This window comes from Melospiza melodia, chromosome 19 (genome assembly GCF_035770615.1).
Source record: "Melospiza melodia melodia isolate bMelMel2 chromosome 19, bMelMel2.pri, whole genome shotgun sequence".
NCBI lineage: Eukaryota > Metazoa > Chordata > Aves > Passeriformes > Passerellidae > Melospiza > Melospiza melodia.
The window spans coordinates 343,850-369,729 of NC_086212.1; the positions used below are offsets into that span (position 1 = coordinate 343,850).

At 43.4% G+C, this 25,880-nt stretch overlaps 3 protein-coding genes across 9 annotated transcripts in view; 1 reads left to right on the top strand and 2 right to left on the bottom strand.

Annotated features, from left to right (window-relative positions):
* Positions 1 to 1,492: 1,492 nt before the first annotated feature.
* NFS1 (NFS1 cysteine desulfurase) lies at positions 1,493 to 15,990 on the bottom strand. Its single transcript, XM_063172038.1, has 13 exons — positions 15,839 to 15,990; positions 15,674 to 15,741; positions 14,823 to 14,939; positions 13,381 to 13,464; positions 12,564 to 12,716; positions 11,557 to 11,650; positions 8,894 to 9,028; positions 7,295 to 7,452; positions 5,770 to 5,875; positions 5,517 to 5,598; positions 4,076 to 4,159; positions 3,860 to 3,949; positions 1,493 to 3,234 (listed from the first exon to the last, which is right to left on the bottom strand). The coding sequence occupies exons 1-13, from the start codon at positions 15,957 to 15,959 to the stop codon at positions 3,171 to 3,173; spliced, it is 1,356 nt and encodes a 451-aa protein (XP_063028108.1). The 5' UTR covers positions 15,960 to 15,990; the 3' UTR covers positions 1,493 to 3,170.
* A 2-nt stretch (positions 15,991 to 15,992) lies between these two features.
* ROMO1 (reactive oxygen species modulator 1) lies at positions 15,993 to 18,553 on the top strand. The gene is made up of 3 exons (XM_063172039.1): positions 15,993 to 16,063; positions 16,660 to 16,790; positions 18,362 to 18,553. Exons 2-3 carry the CDS (start codon positions 16,660 to 16,662, stop codon positions 18,468 to 18,470), a joined length of 240 nt encoding a protein of 79 aa, XP_063028109.1. The 5' UTR covers positions 15,993 to 16,063; the 3' UTR covers positions 18,471 to 18,553.
* Positions 18,554 to 20,030: 1,477 nt separating this feature from the next.
* The window catches only part of RBM39 (RNA binding motif protein 39), a 28,561-nt gene continuing 22,711 nt past the window's right edge, over positions 20,031 to 25,880 (bottom strand). For 4 of the 7 annotated variants that reach the window (XM_063172034.1, XM_063172033.1, XM_063172037.1 and 1 more), the window contains 5 exons: positions 25,209 to 25,241; positions 24,100 to 24,175; positions 23,845 to 23,950; positions 21,104 to 21,182; positions 20,031 to 21,016 (listed from right to left, as the gene is read on the bottom strand). In XM_063172034.1, coding sequence (XP_063028104.1) covers positions 20,916 to 21,016; positions 21,104 to 21,182; positions 23,845 to 23,950; positions 24,100 to 24,175; positions 25,209 to 25,241 — 395 coding nt within the window. In that variant the 3' untranslated portion in view covers positions 20,031 to 20,915. Of the gene's footprint in view, positions 21,017 to 21,103; positions 21,183 to 23,844; positions 23,951 to 24,099; positions 24,176 to 25,208; positions 25,242 to 25,880 lie in introns of those variants that run through there. The other 3 variants (XR_010030045.1, XR_010030046.1, XM_063172035.1) reach the window with 2 other exon arrangements.

Consider the following 25,880-nt stretch of genomic DNA (forward strand, 5'->3'; position numbering starts at 1 on the left):
CCCCCAGCAGATGTCAGGGTGGTTGAATTCCCCCATGAAAACTAGCGCTTGTAAATATGAGACAATTCCTGTTTGTCTGTGATGACCCTCATTGACTCATCTTCCTTCTCAGGTGGCCTGCAGCAGAGCCCCTCTGTGAAGTCAGCTGTCCCTGCCCTCCATTTAATCCTGACTCCTAAACTCTCAGTCAGTTCCTCATTCATCCCCAGGTGGAGCTCCATGCACTTCTGCTGGTCATTGGCATAAAGAGCAACACTGCTTCTCTTCTCCCCTGCCTGTATCCTTCCATTCCAACCCTCCAGTCGCAAGAGTCATCCCAACACATTTCCTTGTCACTAATAAGATCACAGCCCTGCAGACACATGAATGGTTCTAACTGAAATGGTTCTCACTTTAGATATCTTTGTTTTTTTCACTGTGTGAAGGGCAGAGCCTTGAGGAGTAGGGGGATTGGCCCAGGACCCATCCTTTGGGGATTTTCTGAGTGCAGAAAATGGGAGAGTTCCCAGCTCCGAGAGGCCCCAGCACAGGGAGGTCACTGCAACCCAGGAGAGCCCCAAGGGTCTCACTCAGGGCCGCTGTTTACAAGGCCACAAGAGATGTGCTTTAGTCACAACAGTGTTTCATCCTGGCCCCACTTCAGGTCAGAAACTTTATTTGAAAGTGGGAGAATATTATGCCATTAAAACAAACAAACAAACAAACAAACAAACAAACAAACAAACAAACAAACAAACAAACAAAAAACCCCCAAAACTAATGAACAAAGAAAAAACAAAAGGAAAAAAAACACAAACAAAAAACCAACCAAAAAAATCCCAGGAACTCATTATACAGGACCAGTTCCTGAAGCAGTTTTTTTGATAAGCTCCAGAGGAACTGAACCTGATGGTTGTTCAAGGCCAAGCCTAGTAAACATTTTTCAGATCATGGTGCAGCCTGGGGAGGGATGCACCACCATTTATTGGCATCCAGCTGGTAAGAGTGGGACAGACTGAAGTTCCCATTCCCCAAAGGCTTTATCTGCATTCAGTGAGGTACAGCTAGATGTTCATCCTTAGCATTACTTCTTTCTGTCATGAGGGAAGTATCTCCACTATACATTTTTCCTCATCTTGTCCCATAAACATTTCAAATAAACATTTGTTACTAGTATGAATGAGTTTCCCTAACCGTTACATGCAGAATTTTTATTTTAAATCTTATCAAATAAGAAGTGGTCAGAATCTTCAAGATTTGAGGTTCCCTTTTGTCAAAATAACCACAATTTAAGTTGAGTTTAAAAAAAATTAGCTCAGAACAGGCATTGAGTTTGTGAAGAATGACTCTTCAAAAGTCAAGTGTCAACTCGATGATAGCAAACTTCTTACAATGTTCACAGAAAAGCTTACCCTTTTCTGTTGCCTAATGAAACCTGCAATACAGCAACTTATTGATTGTCCTGCATGGTTCACCCAAAAAGGCGGATCCAAAAAGACTGACAGTAGCCAAGTTTAATTCTTATGTGCAATTTTTTATCACTCTCAAAACACAAAGAACAATTCATAAACATATATTTCTAAAACATGCTAGGAAAGCATGTTATCACATGCTTAATCCAGAAAATATGTGGGGCCCAAGGATGAAAAAGAGTACATACAACACCTCTAAAATGTATTTATGCATATGGTATTTTAAAAAATATTGTGATGAAATATAAGGTGCCAGCACTACAATATTAAAACTGCTAAAGCTCATAATTTTGAATAGAACGAACAAGGATTAGATTTGCATTACAAACAGATAAATCTGTCCTTAGTTACAAAAAATGCACAAGCTTCTATAACACAGTCCATCTTGTGAGATTCAGCTTCAGGTTTTACACAACACGGTTGATCCTCGAGGTAAATTCCATCCAATACTGAAGGTGAACATGTTGTCTATGGGGTATACCAAATTCAGCAGCTCACACAGCATCCATCAATCAACACAACTAATTTGAGAGCTCTTTGTTTATGCACTGAAAAAAAGGCACTTTGCCATACACAGGGTTGGGTTTCTTATCTCATCAAACCCTCTTTAACAGATACTTCCCCCAGCATGTGCAGGGAATGGATTCCCATGTGAATCTCTAGTCAGACAGTACAGTCTGTGGGACAAAGAAAACTTCGGTGCCAGGTGTTCTTATCTTTCTTATGTCCTGTCAAAATACACTGGCTGAGCTGGGCAGACTCCTTGCAGCGACAGAAAACAAGGGCCCATAGGCAAACCAAGTAACAGCAAAGATCTCATGACAAGGGGAGGGAAAAAAAACCCAAAACCCAAGACTGCCTTAAGACATTGCACTGTATCTGCTCTCCCCACCACCTCTACCACTCATGCTCCCACCAAACTGGTGCTGCCTGCCACCAAAGCTGACATATTCTGCCTATCCCCTCCCCCAGTCATTCAAGTTTTTTAACCTCACTAAGAAAAAATTGCATGGAAGAAAACCTATGGGGGGGACAGCAAAGTGCATCATGATTGTATCATAAACTCTGGAACACAGAAGAACCTTTTGAATTAATGCACACACACACACAAAAGATGCACACACAAAGAAACCAAGGAAAATAGGCCAAAAATACTAAATTTCAGGAAAAATTGTTCTTAACTATACATAAAACTTATCTGTGAAGGCACATAGCCACACTGAGGCATCACTTTCCTCTAGAGATCCAAGGGTCCTCCTATCTGAGAATTTCTTGCAGTACAAGGCATTTGAGAGACAAAACCCAGCTGATGTTGCAGGATACCTACCTCAAACAGAACAAATTTGCAACAGGTCTGTGGTGCAAACACGACAGTGACTTGGGATGAATCACACCAAGAAGCAACCTCTTGCCAGAATTCACTGGCCTAGGAGTAACACACTGATTTAATTTTCTCATTAGAAAATTAATTTCTGAATAAATTACATTTTAGCATAAATTTCTGTGTGTCAATAGAAGCACAGTATATGTTGGATCAGCCTGCCCTTCTCCATGTTAAAAACTAGTTTTATTTTTGGCTTCTTAGAGCTTGTGGTCTGTAAAGGTAGTTCTCCAGTCAAACTGCAAGTGTCAGAAAACAGAAGTGCTGCATAATTTGCTCAAGACTGTGCAGAAAAATGTGTTTTAATCCATATCTAGTCCATGGATAGCAATGTTTTCTCAGTGCTGAGTCCATTTAATGCTTTTGAGGTCAATTCCATCCTGCACCATTTCCCAGAGAGGGCTGTAAAGAAAAGGAGAAAACTGAGGGCTAGCTAAAATGCACAGGACATCATCAACAATAATTAAACAGATTTTTTCAATGACACAAGGAATTAGGAGATATCTATCTGCCTGTCTTGCCCTTCTGGAGGTCAGTGAGCTTCAGGTGATCAGCCCTCAACTATGTTCTCAACCAAAAATACAAGGGATGAGAGGGCAGATGCTCCACCTCATTTCCTGCTCCTACTTTCAGCATAAAGCACTGGTGTCTCTGAGACTGAGCCCTAGCATTTTTACTGTCCAGATTAGTCACCAGTCTTTCAGTTTCATCAGAATAAAACAATTTATCAATACATTAACTCAGTAATACCATCTCTGGCTTAAAATCTCCTAGGTACTGCCCTATGTGCCTGCCCTACTCATATTCTTTCTCAGAATAGAAAAGGTTTGGTGTCACGTTTGTTTCCTTAGAAATTTGTCACTAATGTTAGAATCAGGCTCCTACCCACCTGGGGGACAAAGTTGCTGATATAGAGAAACCCCAGCAGATTCTTGAAGCAAACAATTACTTGCAAGTAAATAAATCCAATTCTTCCCATGATTACCACACCTAAGAAGTCTTTGTGTTCAATGAGACAATATCTCACCTCATTTCCCTCAGCCTCTTCACGTGCTGTATGCACTTCTGCACTGTATAATCCACTTCTTCTTCTGTAGTGAAACGACCGATGCCAAACCTAAAGAAAAAGAAAATCTTAAGGAACTGAATAACAAGTACATGAAGAGGGTGGAACAAATCTACCATTTATTTTTATCAGGAAAGAAAAATATTTGGAAGCATAAGGGCAGACCACACCACACACCTTATAGATGAGTGAGCCAAGTCTTCATCTGTTCCGATTGCCCGCAAAACATAGGAAGGCTCCAGAGAAGCTGATGTGCAAGCACTGGGAAAGGGTAGGCAGGGAAATGTCAGACATTTGCTTAATCTCCTCCAACAAAGAACAGGTCACTTACCTCTTTACAACATCATCTATCTACTTCCCCAGCCTCCTAGAAACCACAAGTGAATACAAGCAAGTAAAGTGATATTTCTGCTACTGCAGAGAAAAAGAATACAAGAACCAGGCATTATTGAGAAATGAGAGTAATAAATTAGGAGTATAAGAAAAGGAGAGAGAATACAGGTAATACACAAGAATAAACACAATGCCACACAGAGGCAGCAGGAATGCAGATTAAGAGGTAGCTGATGTAGAGGCCGTGAAAAAAAGACAGAAACTATCCGGAGAAAGTAATACACTCAGAACATAAAAGGAAAAAAAAAAAAAAGACTTCACAAGCTGCTGTTTGGCAGCAGAACAAATACATCAAAAACAGCGCACAGAAGGATCCAGAGCGAGATGATTGCAGTTGTCAATAGAGAGAGCTTCCACTTTGCAGCAGTATACAGAACTGGTTACATGACTCAGTTGGCCGTGACTCCGTTTTTACAGGTAGCAACATGCAGTGCCAATTGGAGAGCTGTAAAAAGCTCCCCAGTGCACTAAGTAGAGACTCAAAAGAGATCTTCACATTACAGAAGTGTTTGGCTTCAGGGGCAGTCATGTGGAGACTTGCTCTTCCTCCTCATAGTGCCAACTAGTTTCTAATTAGGATATGTTGACCACTTTGTTCTCAAAGGTGAGAGAAGGAGAGGAGGGGCATCTTTACACTCCATTCATTTCATCCTGAACATCAGGTTTGTCTGGGTAACTGAAATATTCCTCATCACTCCTGTAGTCAGGAGAGCTCGATAAAAGCACATGCAATTTTCTTTCTCAGTTTGGCATTTAACACAGGAACTATGAGCTGATTTAATTCAGATATGTGCCCAGCTTCACTAATCGCAGTAAAAATCTGCTGAAGGACAGAAGTTGTTCAAATCTTGGTGGCCTTTAGAATAAAAGTGTCACCAGTAGAAGTTAAGGTTACTCAAATAACCAGTTTGCAAGGCTAGTAGGTAAGAATTTCTGGGTTAATTTTGTGGTTTTGTGGGGGTCTTTCTGTTAGGATATTTTTTTGGTTGGTTTTTGTTTAGTTTTGTTTGTTGTTTTTTTCTTCCAGGATAAATAAATTTGACCTTCAGTTGAAATGTGTCCCTAAACACCACTGTAGAATGTAATCAGTGCCAGGCTGACTCATTAACTGAATAGGTGAATACAGGGCACAGAGGAAACTACTACTTAGCTTTTACCTTCATTAGCAGATGCTATTTTCTCTCAAAAATATACAACTGCTATCCTTCCCATACATTCCACATACCTTCCTGAAGACAGAGCCACATCTTTCAGAGCCATCAGAAGACTCTCCCCTTCCACATATGCAAAAGATAAATTGATGCATCCTACATACACATAAATGAAATAGAAAAAAGAATCCATCAACTGAAATCTCAGGCAAATTGTCCCCTGCAAGGCAGGATTTGCATCATGTGCTCAAGTGCATTATTCAGCCATGGCCATTAACACCAAGGAGCCAGACAGTACTAACAGGCTCAGAATTTTGCTTGAGTTACCTGGATAGCGATGCTTTTGATCTCCATTCATCACCACATCAGGAACTTCACTCATTATTTTTGTAACCAATCGTTCTGCCAATTGTGAGATTCGCTTATGGTCATACTAACAGAGAAAGCAGAAAAGACACAAATAATAAACAGTCTACAGTCAGACCTCACTCAAACTGCTCCATGTCACCAGCTGCAAGCAGAACTAAGTAACTGGGTTTGGCCAGACAAGGGAATGAACATAGCTGAAACTTAAACTGTTAAACTTTGCCTGCTCTGGACACTGTTTTAAAAGAGAATAACCCCTTGGCTTGTAGCTAGCTCAGTCTTCACAAATGTTTCAAACCACTCAGAAAGATCTACCTACACAAGCTGCCAAACCGACTTTCATAACAGCATTGAGTTCTTTGGGTTTAAAGACAAGTTACACAGTGCAGAAGATGATGCATTTTGCACACAAGAAAGGGCTCCTATTACGACAAGTGCCTCTTATTTCCCAGGAGCTCTCTAACTGTACCACAGAAAGACATGGACTTGCACATGACTATGAACTCAGCTTTTACCATAAGTAACCTGCATGGCAAGACACATGCCCATGTGCAGTGTCTTGCTCTAGACTGAAAAATGAGGTCACTTATACCAAGAAAGCAGAAAGGTGTAGGATCAGCTTTGGCACACAGGACTGGCCACATGCACACATGCAATTCATGCTTGTTTCCACTTGAAAAAGTTAAAAGAAAACCAGGCTAGCTCCAACACCAGTTGGTTTTAAAATGCCGTAATTCTGCCAGGCAAAGAAGAGAATCCAGATTGGGGGTTTGTGCAGAATTCAGACTCTGCAGGCTCCCTAGCCTCAACTTCCATAAGCACACAGCTCAGAAGGTGGAATTCTGCTTATCTCCTGGAAAGAAGCCTGATCCTTGGGTGCAGGTATCTGGCCTATGCATCCCATTATCACTGTTAGTATTTTTACTTTCCAGCTGTAAGGAAGACATTGGTGCTCACAAACCAATGTAGCACCATACAGAGGCTCAGACACCAGACCTAGCAAGTAAACTTTACTGTCCAAGCTAGGAAAAAAAAGAAAATAAATTCTTAGTTGCAAAGCTGCAGTAAACTTTAAATTATATTTAATAGGTGCAATACATATAATAACAGACTGGGAAGTCTTATTTTTTCAATATACATTACATAAACATGAGAGTCATTTCAAAGATGTTGCTAATACACATGTGCATAATGGAGAAGTAAATACAAGCACATAAATCCATATTTCATTAAAACTGTCAATTGTAGCCTTGTTGCAGAAAACTACGACTCTTCAAGAAACTCAAGAAAAAAAAGAAACTTTAGAAAGAACTTACAATCACCCAAAAACATCCCTTGAATTCTCAAGACATTCACTTAATGCTAAAATATGAGAATCAAATTTAATTCAGTTACATGGCTGCAAAAAGACCTAAGGAATCCATAACTTAAATGGTGCTTTTACACTATTTTCTGGAACCCAGGAAAAGTATCTTGCTGCACATACCTCCATCTCCTGCTGTGCCACTTCACATGCTGCCCCCAGTCCCACTGCTAGAGGTGTGGGCACAGTCCCAGACCGTAGTCCTCTCTCCTGGCCTCCCCCACTCTGCAGGGGCTCTAGCCTGACACGTGGTCGACGGCGAACATAGAGAGCACCAACCCCTTGGAAGCAAGGAAAGCTGTTTTACCATATGCCCAGAGTTCTGAAATTATGAACAGGGACTCCAAGCTTTGGTAACATTTCTTATTTCCACAGCAAACACACACGTGAACACTTAACGGGAGAAAAATAAAGTGAACAAGTTCAGTATTATTTTCTAGGAAATGGTGTTTATCCCCAATAACCATGTTGAGGCTTGCAGAGCTTCAGCCATGGGAGCTCAGCTTCTTCCACTCTGCTTCAGTCACCCAAGGACTCAGTGCTTCTCCTCCTTCCCACAATTCCTGTACACAGCTGAAGTTCAGCCCTTTGCACTAAAGTTTTTATGGGCATTCACCAGTGTTCTCTTACTGACTTCCAAATTCTTTCCCTCGATTACTGGACCAGCACCAGTCCCAGGAGTCCTCTCCCTTTCTTCTCATTAGGAAGACTCATTAGTGGCAACAATTTTCAGCGAGTGGATTAGATAAGCCAGTTTTGCTAGTCAGTCACTTTAGTGCTCTACTCTCCTCACCTTGAAACCAAATTTTCATGTCTTTGAGTGCCCTGGTACACTTAATAAGTGACTGTCACCACAGGAAGGACAGTTGCAACTTCTCAGCATAACAAATGGTGAAAATTTATGTCTATCACTTGTCCAAAATTACTAGTTGAAAACTTAGTCCTTGTCCAGAGATAATGTCTTCAGCTCTCAGCAGAACTCAGAAAAAAAAAACCCTTGTTGAAAAATAAGAATTTTGGTTTTTGTTTCTGAATAGGATAACTAAAGTTATAATATTATATATATAACGTTATATATAATATAATGTTATAAGTTAAAATGCTGTATGTATAGCATACAGCAAACCTGATTTCTGGCTCTCTAACACTCACTGTCACAAGCCAAATAGACCTTGACAATAATAATAGCTGGATTTTTAGTAGTTGTCAGTCAACCAGAAAATGTATAGCTGGATATTAAACCCCATTCTGCAAAGAAAATGCACAAATGGAGTTGTTGGAATGGAGCCACTGGAAGTAGATAACAATCAAAAATCATCTATCAGTTACCTTTTGGTCTCCTTGTTTCAAATCACACTCTGGTCTAAACTTTGCTCTATAACCAAGTGATTTCATTTCAATAATTTCAGCATTAGTTCTGCTTCACACAAGCAGATGACTCCTGAAAAACCCACTGCTGCTATGCTGCCACCATCATACAACACTCTTTCTTCTTTCAGTGAAGCCACCTCAACCCATCTAGCATTGACGATCTACTTACTGCAGCTCTACGCTGGCAGCAGTGCCTGAGCTACTCTGCAGTCTGTCCAACACCATTCAGAACAGCTTTCTACAGCTCAAGTAACTGACACTGTGACAAATGGGTTTGACTTCACACCTTGTGTTGTTACCTTAAGGTAGGTATGGAAACAACAATTCCCTATAAAGCACTTCAGTGAGTACCTTTGGGCCCATAAATTTTATGGCCACTGATGCTCATTAGGTCAATTTTCATGTTGTTGACGTCCATAGGAATTTTACCAATCGCTTGTGCAGCATCCGTGTGGAAGAAAACGTTACGTGCACGACAGATCTCACCTGTAATAAAAACACCAAACCAAAACCAGATTACCTTAACTAATTGCTATGATCCCAAAGATTCCAGCACTGGATCTAAAGCATGACTGAATCTAAACTAAGAGGAAGTTATTGAGCTATCTGAGGTGACAAAGGCAGAAATGGGGCTGAAGTGGCTAAAGCTGTGCAGGGGCTACTGTAGTTTGATGCCTTGGCACAGGTTTAGGCAGGTAAGACTACAGTGAATTTCTCCAGCTGAGAAGTTGAAATTCTTCTACTGTTAAGAATTGAGACTATTTCCAAACCCACACCTAACAAGCTTAAGAACAAATGTTTACATGAAATATCAAAGTCTCCACACAGAAATGACTCCACAGTTGGAAAATATTGGTTTTTCTTGCTTCTTTTGCTTTTCAACGCGCAGTACAAGCCAGCCTTCCTTTCAAGTTTCTATTTGCCATATATTTTTATGTCATTCCCTCTATTTTCCAAGTTTTCCAGCATTCAGCTTCAAAAATATTCTCAGAATTGTCACACACACACTTATTACTACCACATGAAGTCAGCTGAGCTGGTCACCAGGCTAAAATATATGAAGAAATAATGTATTGTTCATGGGCAGAAAACATAAGTATTATTTATTTGTGTCATTAAAAAAATCACAATACATCTTCCACAGGATCTGCACAGCTGCATCCGAGACCTCTCCTCTGCACAAGAGGTTCAACATGGCACTTCACAGGATAAGTAACCCCCGCTGTGGTCCAGCAAGGTCAGGCCACAGGCCACACATCACACAGTAGCAGGGCTTCAGGTTCCCTCTGCAAGGCCTCAGGCCTGGCCTGTTGGACCTGTTCAAGGTGTTAGAACATACCAGGGGAACTACAGCTGGCACCAGCTGTCTCTGGCATTTAAACATGGGACCATAGTAAGGACCTTGACAATATAAGCACAGGAGGAAAAAAAGAATCCCTGGGGCTATAAGCAACTCACTGATGCTCAAATGCTTGTCAACAAAGAAACAAAACCAACCTTGAAAAACTTTGGCAAAAATAATGCTTTGAGCTTAAAGAAGAAAGAAATAAATGCAGCAGCTAAGGAAGAAAACCAGATACATGAGATGCCTGCCACAGCCTAAGAAAACAATACCCTACGGAATATGTACTCCAGAGCAGTCCAAATATTGTCCAAAAACTCAAACATCTTATGAAAGGCTATCTTGAATATGAAGGTGTGCTGGGTTTGGCTGGGGTAGAGCTAACTTCCTCCACAGTGGCTAGTATAGGTCTGTGTTTTGGATTTGTGCTGAACACAGGGGTAATAACAAAGGTTTCTGATATTGCTTGACCAGGGCTTGCACAGACCCAAGGCCTCTTCTGCCCCTCATATGGCCATACTGGCAAGGGGGCTGTGAGTATGTGAGAGGCTGGGAGGAGACACACCCAGGACAGGTGACCCAAACTTACCAAAGAGACATTTCAGACCGTATGACATATGCCATACACTTTCAGTACAGAAAACTGGGAGGAAGAAGGTGGAAGGGGGAGACGTTTGGAGTGATTGTGTTTGTCTTCCCAAGTCACCACTACGATGGGGCCCTGCTCTCCTGGAGGTGGATGAACACCTGCCTGTCCATGGAAAGCAGTATGGAATTCTTTGTTTTTCTTTGCTTGTGTGCATGGTTTTTGCTTTCCAGATTAAACTGTCTTTATCTCAATCCCTGCATTTTCTAGCTTTTACCATTCCAATTGTCTCCCCAGTCCTGCTGGTAAGGGAGTGACTGAGTGGCTGCAAGGTGCTTGGTTGCCAGCTCGGGTGAAACTAGGTCAGAAAGGGTATCTGTATATGTTTTGCTACTGTCACAGTAAACTATCAACAAATCACCTGGGATCCAGGGATCTGGAGGATCATCAGGGAGGCACATGCTCACCCTGCTTGCTCCAACAACCGTGGTTCTCCAGGGTCCCCCTTCATCTGCTCTGAGGTCCCTGTCACTCCACCTGCCAGCTCAGAGCCTGGCTCACCCTCTCCCTGCCTCCTGTTCCAGAAGCATAGCTCTTCAGTGGGCTTTTGGCCTACAAAGCAATTGTTCATGACTCTATACGGCAATACTGGGGGAAGGATTGTCCAAGTGTGGTGCTCACTATCCTCTCCCACTCCAAATCCTGCACAATTCTTCTCTTAAACACTACAAGCACTCAATAAATCATTATAGTATATAAGTTCAATTTTGGCCAGTTATTCTGTACAATTTTTTAATCCATCGTACAATCCAATGAATTGCAGCTGATCCATCCAGAGCAATGATTGCTGCAATGCTCACCATAAAGGCAGTGCATTTCATTCCCATTTCCCTTTGAAATCAATTTTTATTTGGGACAGTAGTATTATTTATTTATAGTACATTTTTATTTTAAAATATGTTATTATTTTTTCCTTAGCTATATTACACCTAATCTTTTGCATCAGTACAATTTGGAGATGAAAACATTATCTAAAATGAAGCAGAAGCAACCTTAGTTGGCATCTAGAAGCCACAGTGTACTTACCAATATCATGAATAGGCTGCTTTACTCCTATTTCATTATTTACAGTCATTACAGAAACCAAACTTGTATCGGGCTGGAATGCAGCCTCCAGCTCCTGGCGAAAGATTCAGAAGGACAAAAGTTGTGACTAACAGAGAAGCAGGATTCCTGTGCACATCTTCAATTTACCAGCAACTCAACCACCAGTCCCTCATTTGCAACAAACACCTAGGGTTCTGACAAACAGCTCTGGGGAGAACACTAACCCACATGAACATCGAATGCCTGTTGGAAGAGGAGTGAATCAACTGTGTCTCTGCATGTCCTAACCCTTCAATGCACCTGGCACCCCACTTGATTAAATCAAATCTCAACAGGCTTTGCTATATCCCATATATGTCTCTGAACTATTTTCTTTAATGAATTAACCACCCACAGTACAGCTTAAGCCTCTTCCAGCCAAGGTGAGGCTGGCTGTAAAGGAACTGCTCTTTAAACAGTCACATCACATCTGCAGCAACATGCTCAGAAAACACCACTCATTACTGTGCCCACAGGCTGATCCCTTGGTCCCATCACAAACCACTGCTCTCCATGGCAGGTGAGGGACTGGGAATAAAACTGTTGCTGCCCTGTGCTAAAGGACGTCAACGATGAACTAAAAACATACAACTTCTACATTTTAGGGCTGCAGCCAGTACACACAGAAGGGCTGGCTCATGGACAGCCATAGGAAGTACTGTAATCACTGAAACAGTGCCTCAAGTACTGGGCTCCTTATAGGGTACTCAACAGCTCCACCTGCACAGTAGCAGCTGAAGGGTGGGACAGAAGGTGGATGTTCTGGTTGAGAAAAAGTGTACGATGTTAGAACAGAAAATCCTTTTCCAGGTCTGACAGATTTAGCTATGATTTTCATACTACTTTGTGATATTTATTATCCTTTTAGAGGACACAAGGTTTTGAGCATCAATTTGAAGCAAAAACCTCTTCTTTTTTTAAATTTCTTTCTGTCAGTAACAACTTACCTTCAGATCTATGAGTCCATTTTTTTTAACAGGTAGATATGTAATGTGAAAACCTTCTGTTTCCAGGGAACGACAAGAATCCAACACACACTTGTGCTCTGTTTGCGTAGTAATGATATGCTTTTTTCTGGATTTATAGAACCTTGCAACACCCTGTCAGGCACAGTCCATGAAAAAGAAATTGGCCACTGAAGAAAGCAGGCATTACACAGTATGATCGGAAATAAGAAATTACTACTTAGATAGAGTTCATTTGGATCTTTCCTGTTTGACCCAAGTCATGAATCTAAAAGGTACTGACAGATAATCCACACTACATACCTCCATCAGCACCTGCTTTTCAATGCATCTTACTTCTCAAAAACTCTGTGAAAATCTTTATTGCTGTTAAGCTGTAGAAGCCATTAACCAAAGCATTTTTTTGAAAACTTTTGCAATGGAGTCATAAACACTGAGAAGTCTGAACAACCACATACTACATACAAAACCTAGTCTTCATAAGAAAAAGGTTTCTAATCTGCATGTCCACTATATTTCACAATAAAATTTTAATTACATAAGCAGAAGGAATGTATTTAGTGCATGCGAGACAAACATCAAATATTTTACATTGCCCTCAAAATCATGTCCCAGGCATCAAAACATTCATCCATGTATTTCCTCCACATATGTAAGAGAGTATCACAAAAAGTAAATCCAGAAATGCAAATATGTTATACTCCAACATATTATTAACGTTTAAATTGTTGAGAGATGCATACAGTTCCTAAATACAAAATTTTAACATAATAAATGAGAATCAGTATAAACTTTTTACCTTAATTGCCATATTATTGGACTCTGTTGCACCACTGGTAAATATAATTTCCCGTGAATCAGCTCCTATTAAATCTGCAACTTGCTGTTTAAAAAGAAATACAAATTTAACTTGTTAAGGAAACAGAATAAATTCACTACAGCAAAATACATGTGAAATGTTTTCAAGAATACTCCCTTGAGTTTCAAAGGATTACAGCTGGTACCTAACAAAGTTATGCTAAAAATAGTCTAAATATCTGAATTATAAAATACACAAGGAATCCACAGTCATTAGAAGTGATATTAAGCATTAACCTGTTATAACACAGATAAAAGCTTAAGTAGACAAAACCCCACTACATATTACTTAAAAAAAAATGAAAAACATCCTTCCCTAAGATTAGAAGAATGATAAGATATGGAGTTAGTCCAATGACTGCAGCAACGTGCTTGTGACTCCAGGAAACCAATAATACTGTGGCACTTTTACTTACAGTATTGGTTTCTGCCATTTCAGTTGCTCTAATATCACTGTTGGAGCAAGTGCTGACTTCTACACCTGGGACTGGAGAACCCTGGGAGCCCAGACAGATTGGGGAACAAGAGGCTGGAGAGCAGCAGCACAGAAATCTGAGACCTGGAAGTTTGGGCTGAGGGCAAGTGCAACAGGAGCCAGCAGTGCCCTGGCAGCCCCAAGGGTCAGCCTGTCCTAGGGGACATCAGGCCCAGCATTGCCAATCGAGCAAGGGGGAAACTGTCCTGTCCTGTCCTGCTCTGCTCTGGGGAGGCTGCACCTCAAGTCCTGGGGGCACTTTGGGGCAAATCTATATAAGGATATGAAGTTATCAGAGAACATCCAGAGGAGGGCCATGAAATGGTTAAGGGCCTAGAGGACAGTCTGTAAAACAAACAGCTGAGGTCACTTGGTTCTTTCAGTCTGAAGAAAAGGAAACTGAAGTCAGACCTCACTGGGGGCTGCAGCTTCCTCATGAGGGGCATCAGAGAGGCAGCTCTCTGCTCTCAGTGACCAATGACAGGGCTTGAGGAAACAGATAGAGCTGTGTCGAGGACGTGTAGGTAGGATAGTAGGAAAAAAGGTTTTTACCCAGAGGGTGGTGAGGCACTGGAACAAGCTCGCCAGGGAAGTGGTTACAGCCTGAAGCCTACCACAGTTCAAAGAGTGTTTGGAGAATGCTCTCAGGTGGTGGGATTGTTGGGGCATCCTGTGCAGGGCCAGGGTTGGACTTCATGATGCTAGTGGTTCCCTTCCGACTTGAAGTATTCTATGAGTCTATTTTTTCCTACAATAAATCTACTAAAGTACAGCTAAGCAAAGAGGAAGCTGCTAAATCCAGCCCACAGAGAACAGGGTTTTTTTTCTTCCTTTTTTTGTTAGGTTCTTCTGACCCTGATTTTCCTCAACAGCAGGAAAACCAACACAAACAACAACCAACAACTCACCCGCCTCGCTTTCTCCATGGCAGCCTCACTCTCCCAGCCATAGGCGTGGGTCCTGGAGTGGGGGTTGCCATAGTAGGCTGTCAGGTATGGGAGCATACTGTCCAGGACTCTGGGATCCTGTGGAACACAAACCACCCAGCCTTAGAAAAGGAAAAGGGAAACTATATCTGTTCTCTCTGGACAGACCCCCTTGCCACAGTATCAGCAGCACTTCTGTGGCAGTGTCTTGCTTTAGCTTAGACCTGACCTTAAAAACTTGAGGCTATTACATGTTACGTGTAACACAGTATTCAGCAGTTATGCTCTGTGCACATAACCCTGATCTGCACCGAAGGTCAAAGAAGAACAACATCATTTGAGAAAACAGAATCACAGACCAGTATGGGCTGGAAAAGACTTTAAAGCTTGTCTTGTTCCACGCCCCTGCCACGGGCAGGGACACACTTTCCACTAGGTCCGGTTGCTCCAAGCCCCATCCAACCTGGCCTTTCTTCTGAGCAGAAAAAAACCAAAGTCTTAAAATGTTAAGAAAAATGTCAGATCAGTATTTTGGCTGAATTCACTTCCTGCTTCTCTCAACTGTCTCCACTCCCGCAGGGCTCGGTGGAAGCCACTTCGCGGCTCGGCCACGCTCCGGCCCTGCGGCACGGGGGCTGCCCCGGCGTAGCTACAGCCCTACCGGGGGATGCCCGCACTGCCCTGTGGTGACAGGAACAGCCTGTGTCGCTACAGGTGGCGCCGAACGCCGCCTCTGTCCCCCACGGCAGCTCGAGACACACGCGACCGCTCGGGCAAGAGAACCGGGAGTGTGGGGGCCCTGCTCCGCTTCCCGTGCTCGGTACGGCCCTTACCAGCGGGGTGGTGGCCTGGACATCCATGTAAAGCGGCCGAGGAGCACCGCCGCCATCGATGGTTAGTCCTGAGGGGAGAAGAGGGGGAAAGCTGCTGTCAGGGGCCGGCAGGAGCGGGGGAGCTGTTCCTTCCCAGACAGGGGCTCTGTCCGACCGCGGCCTTACCCGATCCTGATCCGGATCTCGGTCTCGGTCCCGGTCCCGGTCTCGGTCCCGGTCCCCCCGCTCGGAACCGCCGGGGGGCTCGTTCGCCCCTCAGGGCCGCCAAGCGCCGCCACAGCAGCATAGCGCGCGACAGCCAGAGCGGGGCGTGCCTCCCTCTTCCTGTACGTCACGGCGCGCGCCGGAAGCGAGGCCCAGACAGGCGGAGGCGCGGTGCGGCCTAGCGAGGTACGAGCGGGGCTGGGACCCGGGAACGGGAACAGGAACGGGAACGGGGGTGGGGGCAGGGGGGCGGGGCGCTAGTGAGGTGAAGCGCGCGCTGAGGACCCCGGTTCGCCTCCGAGAGCTCTTGCGCCTCGCAACGGCGATGGCCGCCGTTCCCGGGGAGTCCACGGCCTCCGCGGCCTGAATATCTGCACTAAGTCTTCGGCCTGGCCTCGATCTCCCGAAGGGAGGGTTCACTGCCCACTCCTCTGCCTCCGAGACCAAGCGGCAGCCGGGAAGGTCGGGCCAGCAGTGGAGGCTCGCTCAGGTGCCGCGTGTGCTGCTCGCTAGGGACTGAGAACACACAGGGTGAGGCCCCGAAAGAGCCTCGGTAGCCACAGCGGCGCTCGCAGGAGCTTGTTGAGGCGAAACGACGCCATCGTTCCCTCCTCCTTCCTATCTGACACGCAAGGAAACAAGCCTGGGAGCCAGCACAACCTCCTGCGCTGCACGCACGAGAAGCTCTGAGCTGCACAGCCTGGCCTGCCAGCCCAGTTTGGTTATAGAAGTCTGTTAGACAAAGCAGTAAATCGATGTGGGTATTGTCCTTTCTTTTTTAGATGCCTGTGACCGTGGGCCCATATGGGCAGTCGCAGCCCAGCTGTTTCGACAGAATAAAGATGGGTTTCATGATGGGCTTTGCAGTGGGCATGGCTGCAGGAGCGCTGTTCGGCACATTTTCCTGCCTCAGGTATGCCAAGGAAATGGCTTCCGCAGACAAGTGGCGACAGGGAAATAGCCAGAGAGAAATGGTCATGCTGTGGGGTTGGGAAGGGATTGGGTCTGGTCCTGTGCTGGTCCCATGAATGGAACTTTGTCTGTGAGTCCCAGCTACTGCAGTAAGCCCCTGGCCTACAAAATGTGAGTGTGATGCTGGCAGGGCATCACCCCTGGGTGCCCTGTATGCCGGGAGGTCACAGCTTCACAGACCTTTTCTTGCCTCTTGTAAGGAAGGTTCAGTGGGAAGCTGAGGCTGTGGAGGATCACCTCCAGGAGGAACCAGATGAATTGTCAATGCAGATACATGTGCAGCCCTCTCCTGGCTTCCTGAAGTGCTGTGTAAGCTCTCAGTGTCTCCATCATGGTCCCTTTGTGTGTCCCATGCCCTGCACAGAGGGAGTTACCAAACTGACCCTGAGTCTGAATGGCAGGAGTGTGGGTACACCCATGGCTCACATTGGCACAGTTCCACTGTGCAATGGAGAGTGACAATATTCCACCTTCCCCTGCGACTCAGCATGATGACATGAAAACAAGCTGTGTTTGTTGCTCTGTGTTTGCTCTGGCACTGTTGACTGGTGTTGCACATCATCTGTGACAAAGAATCACTGAAGTCAGCTCTTTCATACTTTGCAGAACTCTGATGGTTTTTACCTGTGATTAAACATGGGAGATGATTTGGTAGTGGGGTGAAGGAGGAAGAGGTACAAATCTTAATCCATTGGGAGTTTGAAGTTTTCTAATCTCTCTCAGTTCCCAGAGGATAAGCAGCATGATGCTGGCAGAAGATACATATTAACAGCATTTAGAAGAATCAGTGAGAGTGGTTCTGTTGTACTTGAATGACACAGCTGCAGTACTTGTACTATTCTATTTTTGAGAGAAAATCTCATGTTTTAAGAATGAAGTGCATGAAATTCCTTAGACTCTTAAGTCACTGCGCTGTTTAAAAGCCAAATATTACAAGAGTTTCTTGCGACAGAACAATTCTTTTTGTTTTAGTCTGACCTCAGGTAAGTGAAAAATGGAGAACAGAAACACTTTTTGAAGTTTCTAGGCCTTTCAGGTATCCCATATTAAAAACACAGAGTCAGTAGTAAATAAAAATTTAAGTTGATGTTAAAATTTTAAGGTGATATTAAAAAGATTGCCACTGCAGCTAGAGAGGATGGCAGTACAACAGCTCAGACAACTCTTTGTACTCTGGCAAGTGAAATACCTGGCCAGCATTTTTTTTCCCATATTAAGGGTATTTGGGAGACCAGGATGCAAAGCTGTGCCTGCTAAGGGTGTGGCAGGAAGGTTCCACTGCAGGAAAAATACACATAGGCCACGTGAGGTGGGGCCACCCAAGAGCCCCAGCAGTAGCACAGGGCACTGCACCCAGTCTCTGGGGAGGCAGCTGTACAATTGCACAGATTTAGACTGAAGAAGTGTTCAATTTGCAACCGTGAGCTGATTGTCTCAGATGTTTTCTGCTGCATGTCTGTGATATGTCAGGTTTCAGCTTTTATATAATCCCTGTGATTTTCTTTATCTCAGGATTGGCATGAGAGGACGAGAGCTGATGGGTGGAGTTGGCAAAACGATGATGCAAAGCGGTGGGACGTTTGGGACGTTCATGGCCATTGGTATGGGAATACGCTGCTAATCTGGAGTTTGGGATTTATCCCAGAGTGCCCCCATCCAGCCATTCCTCCACTGTACAATAATAAAATCTTTAGATACCTGGAAGTGAGAGCTCTTAATGAAACAGCACAGTCCTATCCTCTGTGCTCTGCTGATTGTAAGCACACCTTTTACAAAACTTCTACTTTCTTCCAATCTCTTTCTCCCAAAACAATGAGAATTAATAATCATTTTTACTACACTGAAGTTCCTGTTTTACAGATAGAAGTACACCACACGTTTTCCCCTTTGGCACTTGGGCAGCTCACATTGATGATGTGGATGTGGAGCTGCTTTGTCCCTTCTTGCAGTCCTCAGTCTAGGAAAGTTAGATGGTGGGTACTTCAGATTAATTATAAAATTTCTGTCCTCTTGCAAAAATAGGTGGGTTGAAGCTGGTCACATTTCTGAATTCACAGTGTCATGGGGCAGGTGCCCTCAAGAGTGTAAGGGACCCCAGGATCCAGGCAGCTCCCGCAAGAGCTGTGCTCCCAGAAACAAAGCCTTTTCTTTCATTCTGGTTTAGCAGGCCTACACGGTGGTCAGGACTTCCCTAGGAGAGCATGGGAATCCCTCCTCATCCTCCCCACCCCCAGAAGCACTGCCTACAGCTGACCTAGGAAAGGTGTTGGGTGTTGTAGTCTTCCACTATTTGCCTTTTGAAATAAGGCCTCTTTCTGCTCCTCCTTTAGTTCTGTGTAAGGAAGACATGTGAGCAATAGCACTACCTCAACTGGCACCTGTACAGCCTGGACCTGGTACAAGTGCATTTTCCCCAGTTTTTAAGGCAGAAACACAAACTCATGACTCAAAGCCTGTTCTCAGATAAAGCACACCTAGACAGCCAGTTTTACTTCTTCAGCTGTGTTACTATTCCCAGAATCCTGCTGTATCCCCAGCCCCTCTCCACTTCTACCTTTTGCTTGCTCCAAGTTCTTTGATTAAGGACAGGCCCTTGCCACACTGCAGCTCAAGGACAGCTACAGCCCTAGAGGCTGCAGAGCAGATCCTCTCCCCGCAGTACTGCAGAACACCCGTAGCACTGCTGCCTGCCCCACCTTCACCCACTGCCAAGGAATGTTTTCTGTTCTCCCTACTCTCCACCTTGGTCTTTTCTTAGTGGTTAAAAAGGCCAGGGAGGTGGGACAGGGATAGAAAGAGCAAAGCACAGGGGCAGCTTCCCTCTAGAAACCAGACTGAAAGCAAACATAACTGACTCGTCCAGCCCCAGGACTCTCAACTGTTTGTGAAGGATGGGAGTGGAGGTGGGCAGGAGGGCTTTGTCTCTGGACTAAACTTTAAGCATGCCTGAGGAGGACAGGAGTTGTGTCCAGATCCTCAGCAACCACGGTCACACTGCACAGAGGGCTGGGAACAGCTTCTGCATGTACTCTGAGCACATGACATCCCAGGGCGTACCTGCATACTGTGTAGTCGTATCTCAGACACTGGGCACTGCACAGCATCTATCACTCGCCTCCAGGCCTAAGCACACAACTGCCTAAATCACATTGGGAGAGCAGAGAAATAAAACTTCATGAAGGCCTTTTTAAGAGAATTTTATTTGAGTGGTTCTTACAAAGATTGTTGCAATATGAAAGTCTTTGATAGAAATATCAAGCTGTCTTGTCAAACACACTGAAGTAACCCAAAAATATATTTCAGAGCTCACAGAGCTTAAAAAGAGCAAAGATTATATGCAACCAGAACAAAACACTTTTCTGTATTTCCTACCCATTTTCAGACTTGGCTGAAATCCTCCAGCTCTGCCCCACTGCACTCATCTGGAAATGCAGAGATGTTTTGTTTGGAAACTTAGACACACCTCACAGTATTTACAAAGAAACTTTTACAGATACAATAATCAAAAGTTACCATCAAGAAGTAAAACCCTTCAATCCTCCTACTCTTACCAATTATTCGGCACAAAGCAAGCTGAGTAGCTGTCTGCAGTCAGCATTCAGTAGCTTTTTGGATTTTCCATTTATACAAAAACACTAAATATGTCCCTTCATCCAGTCTCTCTCTGATACTACCCTTAAGCAGATCACCCACATTTAGTGAAATGTAAAATGTCTTTGCTGCATTAAAAGAAAGGCTCATGAAACATTAAAAATGTCATTATGTCCCATCTGCCTTTTACAGAGTACTTGTTATCTATGAGCTACTTCTCAGTTCCTACAGATCACCTTTGTCAATGTACAAGAATTACAAGGCAGAACAAGAAGTCAACAGCTTTGTATACAGTGGAAACGCTAGTTAGGGAGAATGAACACACTGCATTTCTGCTTACTTCATTTTATTTTTAAAGATAGCAGGAAGTGTACACAAAATGACATTAAATCCTTTCCTTTAGTTTTATCTAAATAAAAGATAACTCAATCTTCCTCCAAAAAATACCTATGTACAAAACTGACTAAATTAATCTTCATCGTCGAACAGGAACCAGCAGTTGGGTTGCAGTCATAGAGTCTGGGAAAAGGCTGTGGTATGTTGGAAGAGGTACATACGCTGCTGTAATCATTTTACCTAATCACAAGAGGAAAAAAGTAAACATCAGTGTTTGTCACTTCTGTAATGGATGACTAAATGTAGGCGTGTACATGGAACACTCACCTGCAAACCACCTCCCATGCAAAGCATTGACAGCCGCGATGGCAGCAGCGATGGAGGGACATTTCACATACACATTGCCCTGCAAGACAGAATAGTGCAGCCCATGAGAAGTCAGAGACGCTTGCCCAATGCTGTTCCTCAGCCACCCCTGGACCTGGCTGGGACAGACCAACACCTGCTCCACCAGGCATCCGCTGGGATTAATCCGTAACACAGAACGAGCACAAGAGAAGGGGACGGTGGTACTGGCAGGCACTACTCCACTGTGGCAGTTACTGCAACCTTCAATTTTTCTAAATAGGATTTTGCAAGATAGCCCAAGCATTTGACCAGTAATCACTGAGCCATGAATGGCTGATCTGCTCCTGAGAGCCTTTTAGAGAAAGGATCTAAAGGCTCCTAATCATTAAAACCGTGTGAAAGTAAACAGCACAAGGGGTCTGACTGCCCCCAAGGCAGCCCAGCTGCCAAGGTCTGTAAGCCACAAACCTCAACTACATATGCTCCACTCAACAGGCAAGCTCACAGCCTGTATTCCACAAGAACCAAGCACTCCCCGTTCCCCCACACAGAAGCAACACTTTAAGGGAGACAGATTCCCTAAAAATTCTTCTCCATAAACATCAGCATGTCTGTCTTTACTCGAGCAAGAACTGAGGCAAAGGGAAAATCCCATCCCCGCAGGGCAGGAAGAGCTTGAGATTGTTCCCAAGGCACATGACAGACTGATCTTTGAACTTCACCAGAGACATCTGGAGTTTGCCATCTGCAGATCAAGCACTGTGCCTCCCTAATCCAGAGAACCACAACAGTCACACCCAACAACTCCAACAGACACAGAGATGCCCACAGTAATGTGTGGCATTTTTCTGGTTGCCTGCTTAAAATCAGACCATCAGTAATACCCAAAGAAGATCGATTCTAGCTGAAACAGATTTTTCAGGAAAATAGTACATTAAAAAATAGATTCCAGCCTTTCCTTAGCAGCTTTAGTCAGCTGGTATTAACTCTTCCCACTGCAATCTAACTCATTCCTTTCTCATGGGGCGAACCTGAGCTTAGGGGCTGGTGTTTAAGGCACTAAGGAATCAACACATAGAGCTCTGCTCTCAGCCTCCCCCTGCAAAGGCACCTAGACTGCTTAAATGCCCAGATGAGGTGCAGGAACACAAAGCTGTGGCTTTCCTTAACACCAGGTAGAACAGACAGATGTGGTACATGAGCCATACACTCAGCTGGGACTGCAACTGTTTAATCCTCAACAGATCACATGCTCATAAGCCAACCCCTGACAGCCCTCAGCACAGAAGTCTGGGACAGAGCCCTAAAGGTGCCCAGAATCTAAGCCTGGAAAACAGAATTGTACAATGGAAACTATCAGTGGGTATTTTATAGCTGTGTCACTGCTGTGCTACTATGACAAAACAGATTTCATTTTTTATGAAACATTAACTCATTACTTATTATGTTACAGTTGCTTTTTTTAAATCCACCTGCTAACATGAAACAGAATTTTGCAGCTCCATGGGCTTAGAATCTATGTGAGGTATCCTGAGGGCTAGTGTAGTTTTGGGGGTGGTGGTTTTCTGGGGGGTTGTGCAGTGATTTTTTTTGTGTGTTTAGTTGTTGAGAGGGTTTTTTGGACGTGGGAAGTGTTATGGGTTGTTGGCTATTTTGGAAATTTTTTTTTCTGTCAAAGAACACTTCATTTTCTCTAAGTAACACATTATGGGGAAGGTTTCTTCCTCTCATCAGTCCAATGGTCCAAGACCACTGGCGTAATCTTGAAGATTACAAGATGCTAGGTAAGGCAGCACACTGTTTTATGTGCTAGACTGCAGCTCCTATCTAACCTCTGTGTAACCCACAAGAAACGGTTTTAGGTGATATTGGGGCAGCTGCACAAGACAGCAATGGTTGAGTGCAGGGCAGAACAATCCCACCAAAGCACACCAGCAGGAACATGAGTTTCAGCCTAATACCTTAGCATGGAAGACAAGATGACACTTTTAGGGTCAGAGAGATAGAAATTAACCCAACTGTGAAACCATCTGAAAACTGAACTTCTGTTTGGGCTGTGAATTCTTTTTAAAAAGAGTTCAAGAGAATTAATCTATTTACAGACCTTCCAGAGTTTATACAGTCTAAGAGCTGAAATACAGAGAAGAGGTAACCAGTCTGGGGTTAATGTAAACAAGGTCAATTTAGAAGAAAAATATATTTACCAGTTTAAGATGCAGGTATTAATCTGGAATTCAGTCAGCAGCAACGGTGTTTCTCTTCCCTGTTCTAACTCCAGGCCCTCAGACTGCCCATTGCAATGTCCCTGAGTGACCACAACTGTTTCTAAGCACGGGATGAGGGACATATTTACCTTATGCTGTAATTATCTGGAGCAAGAGCTCTTTTCTACTGAAGCCTGTGCTCTAGAAAGAGGAAACTGAAGTCCTTGACTTGTGGGAAAGGCATAGCTTAAGGGAAATGCCAAATGCCTGAACTAGTCACTGCCCTTCTACAGCAACTTCAGCTGGGTAAACCTTCAAGAGCAGCACCAGAAAGCTACTCATCCAAGTTACACACAATGATTCACAATCGGAGAGAACCATCTACATTCTGCACAAACTAAGAAATTTAGGTACAGTTTAGGAAAAGCGCCATATTTGTAATGCTCCCCCTGGACAAAAGAAAGCAACAGAGCTCCTAACATCAGCTCAGTGTGTCATCCCCGGAAGCAGGCATACCTGAGCTGAGTTTTTGTCAACATAGATGTGGATAACTCCTCCATGTTTGTTACATTCCTCAATCACATCATCTTTAATTTCTGTGTCCCAGCCAGCTTCTTCTTCACTGTACAGGGGAAGGAAAAACAGGACAGAGATCATTCACACAAAATCCACCCCCAAAACCCATTAAACACATGCCTGCAACATTCTGATTTCTTTCTTACATGTTAAAGTCATTGACAAATGCCAAACAGACAACGATAAATCACTTACGTTTGAGGATTAAACATGTTGGAAAGCTGGAAGCACTGTGTTGCAAGTGGTTGTACAGAAGCAGCTGCAGCCAGAACTGTTGTAATGAAAAAAAAAAACAAAATTAGCATATCTAAGAAGCCACTATGCATGGCTCTAATTTATTCAGCATAATAGAAGCAGCTCTGACTAAACAGAAACTGAAGGCAGGAAAGCAAAACTCAAAACCAGACACTACTGATGACAGATATATTTAAAATGATCAATACAAAAGCCAGCACACTATGAATCACAGTTGAACCTGAAAAGTGAAAATATCATCGTGTACATTGATTTTGGCAGATTTTCCATTTGAACATTAAAAGGCATGCATCTTCATTTGCATTTAAAATGTCTGCCTGAGTTGTATGTCAGCACCTTTAATGTTTTGCTCCTCACAGATGCCCAGCAGCAGCTCAGGACAGCACCACCCCAGCTGACTGGACAGCAAAGGACAGACAACCTTGGGGAATTCCTAAAACCTGTTTTAAGCACGTTGAATTATGCTTCAGAAGTGTACCTGCACTTTCATCCCTTGAAAACGCAGACTGAAGGAAACATTTGACACCTGAAATTGCTCTTTCCCTATAACAGTGAAATTATTACTTGTCATTTATTGCTGCTTATCATGTCAGTACATTGCATTAAACACTGTCCCACAGGCTGCCCTTCCACAGACTTCAGACTTCTGTCAATGGAGCTGCAATAACAGCTGCCTTCCCCATATACTTCACACATTAAGGGTTGTGCAGTCAGATAATGAGAAACTCTGAGACAGTAAACCCAAAATTCTGATTCTCAAATAACCCCTCTGAGGCAGGGAGAACACTACTACCCAATCACAAATACCAGTCCACATATTTTCTTGAACTAGTACATGGCTGGAGAATGCTACCAACACTGGAGAAAATGCTACCAAGAATTTTCAGTCAAAAAAATAACAGGATGATTCCCCACTTCCCCATAGACGACTAGACAACTAGGAGAACACAATTTCTCAGGTATGGGCAAACCCTATACCACAAGAATTTCCCCTACAGACACCTGAAATAAAATCTACTAATTACAAGTCATAATAAATGCTAGTTTACCTTCATTCTGCTGGGACAGTCTTGTTTGTAAATCTAAAGAAAAATACAGAGAAGTTAATTATAATGCTTGCTAGCATCACTGTATCATCACCTGCCAGTCACGTTGTTCAGCTTGTTTTTCTGTGGTTAAGAGCTTATTTCAGTATCACTGTTCCTCTCTAGTTGTGAGTAGTTTCACTGATTTCAGCTTCTGTACTAGAATGTTCTGTACTTGACAGATTCTGTGACAACAAAGCATTTTAAAGGGCAACAATACCTTAAAAGGACAGACATGACCATGTACCTTTAATTCAATGTATCACTCCCAACTTGCTTTTGTTGTGATTGTCTTCAAAAGACATGTTTTACTCCATGAGAAAATAATTACAGCAATTCTGACATGCATTAGAGGTGTGTGTCAACACCAACATCTTTACTACCAGAAAGCAGTTAAGCACACAGCTATCCAAACCTGACATTCTTAAAGCAGTTATCAAATTTCATTTCAAGTACAATAAGGCAATATTTTGTCTGCTTTGCTTTCATATAGATGGCATAATGATACAAGCAGCTTTGTTATTTTTCAAATTCAAAACATTTTCCAGTGTTCAGAACATGTGATTTGCCTAGAAAACATGATTTACTTGTTTAACAACATACACTTGTCCCAATCCAAAGTGATGGGAACAAACA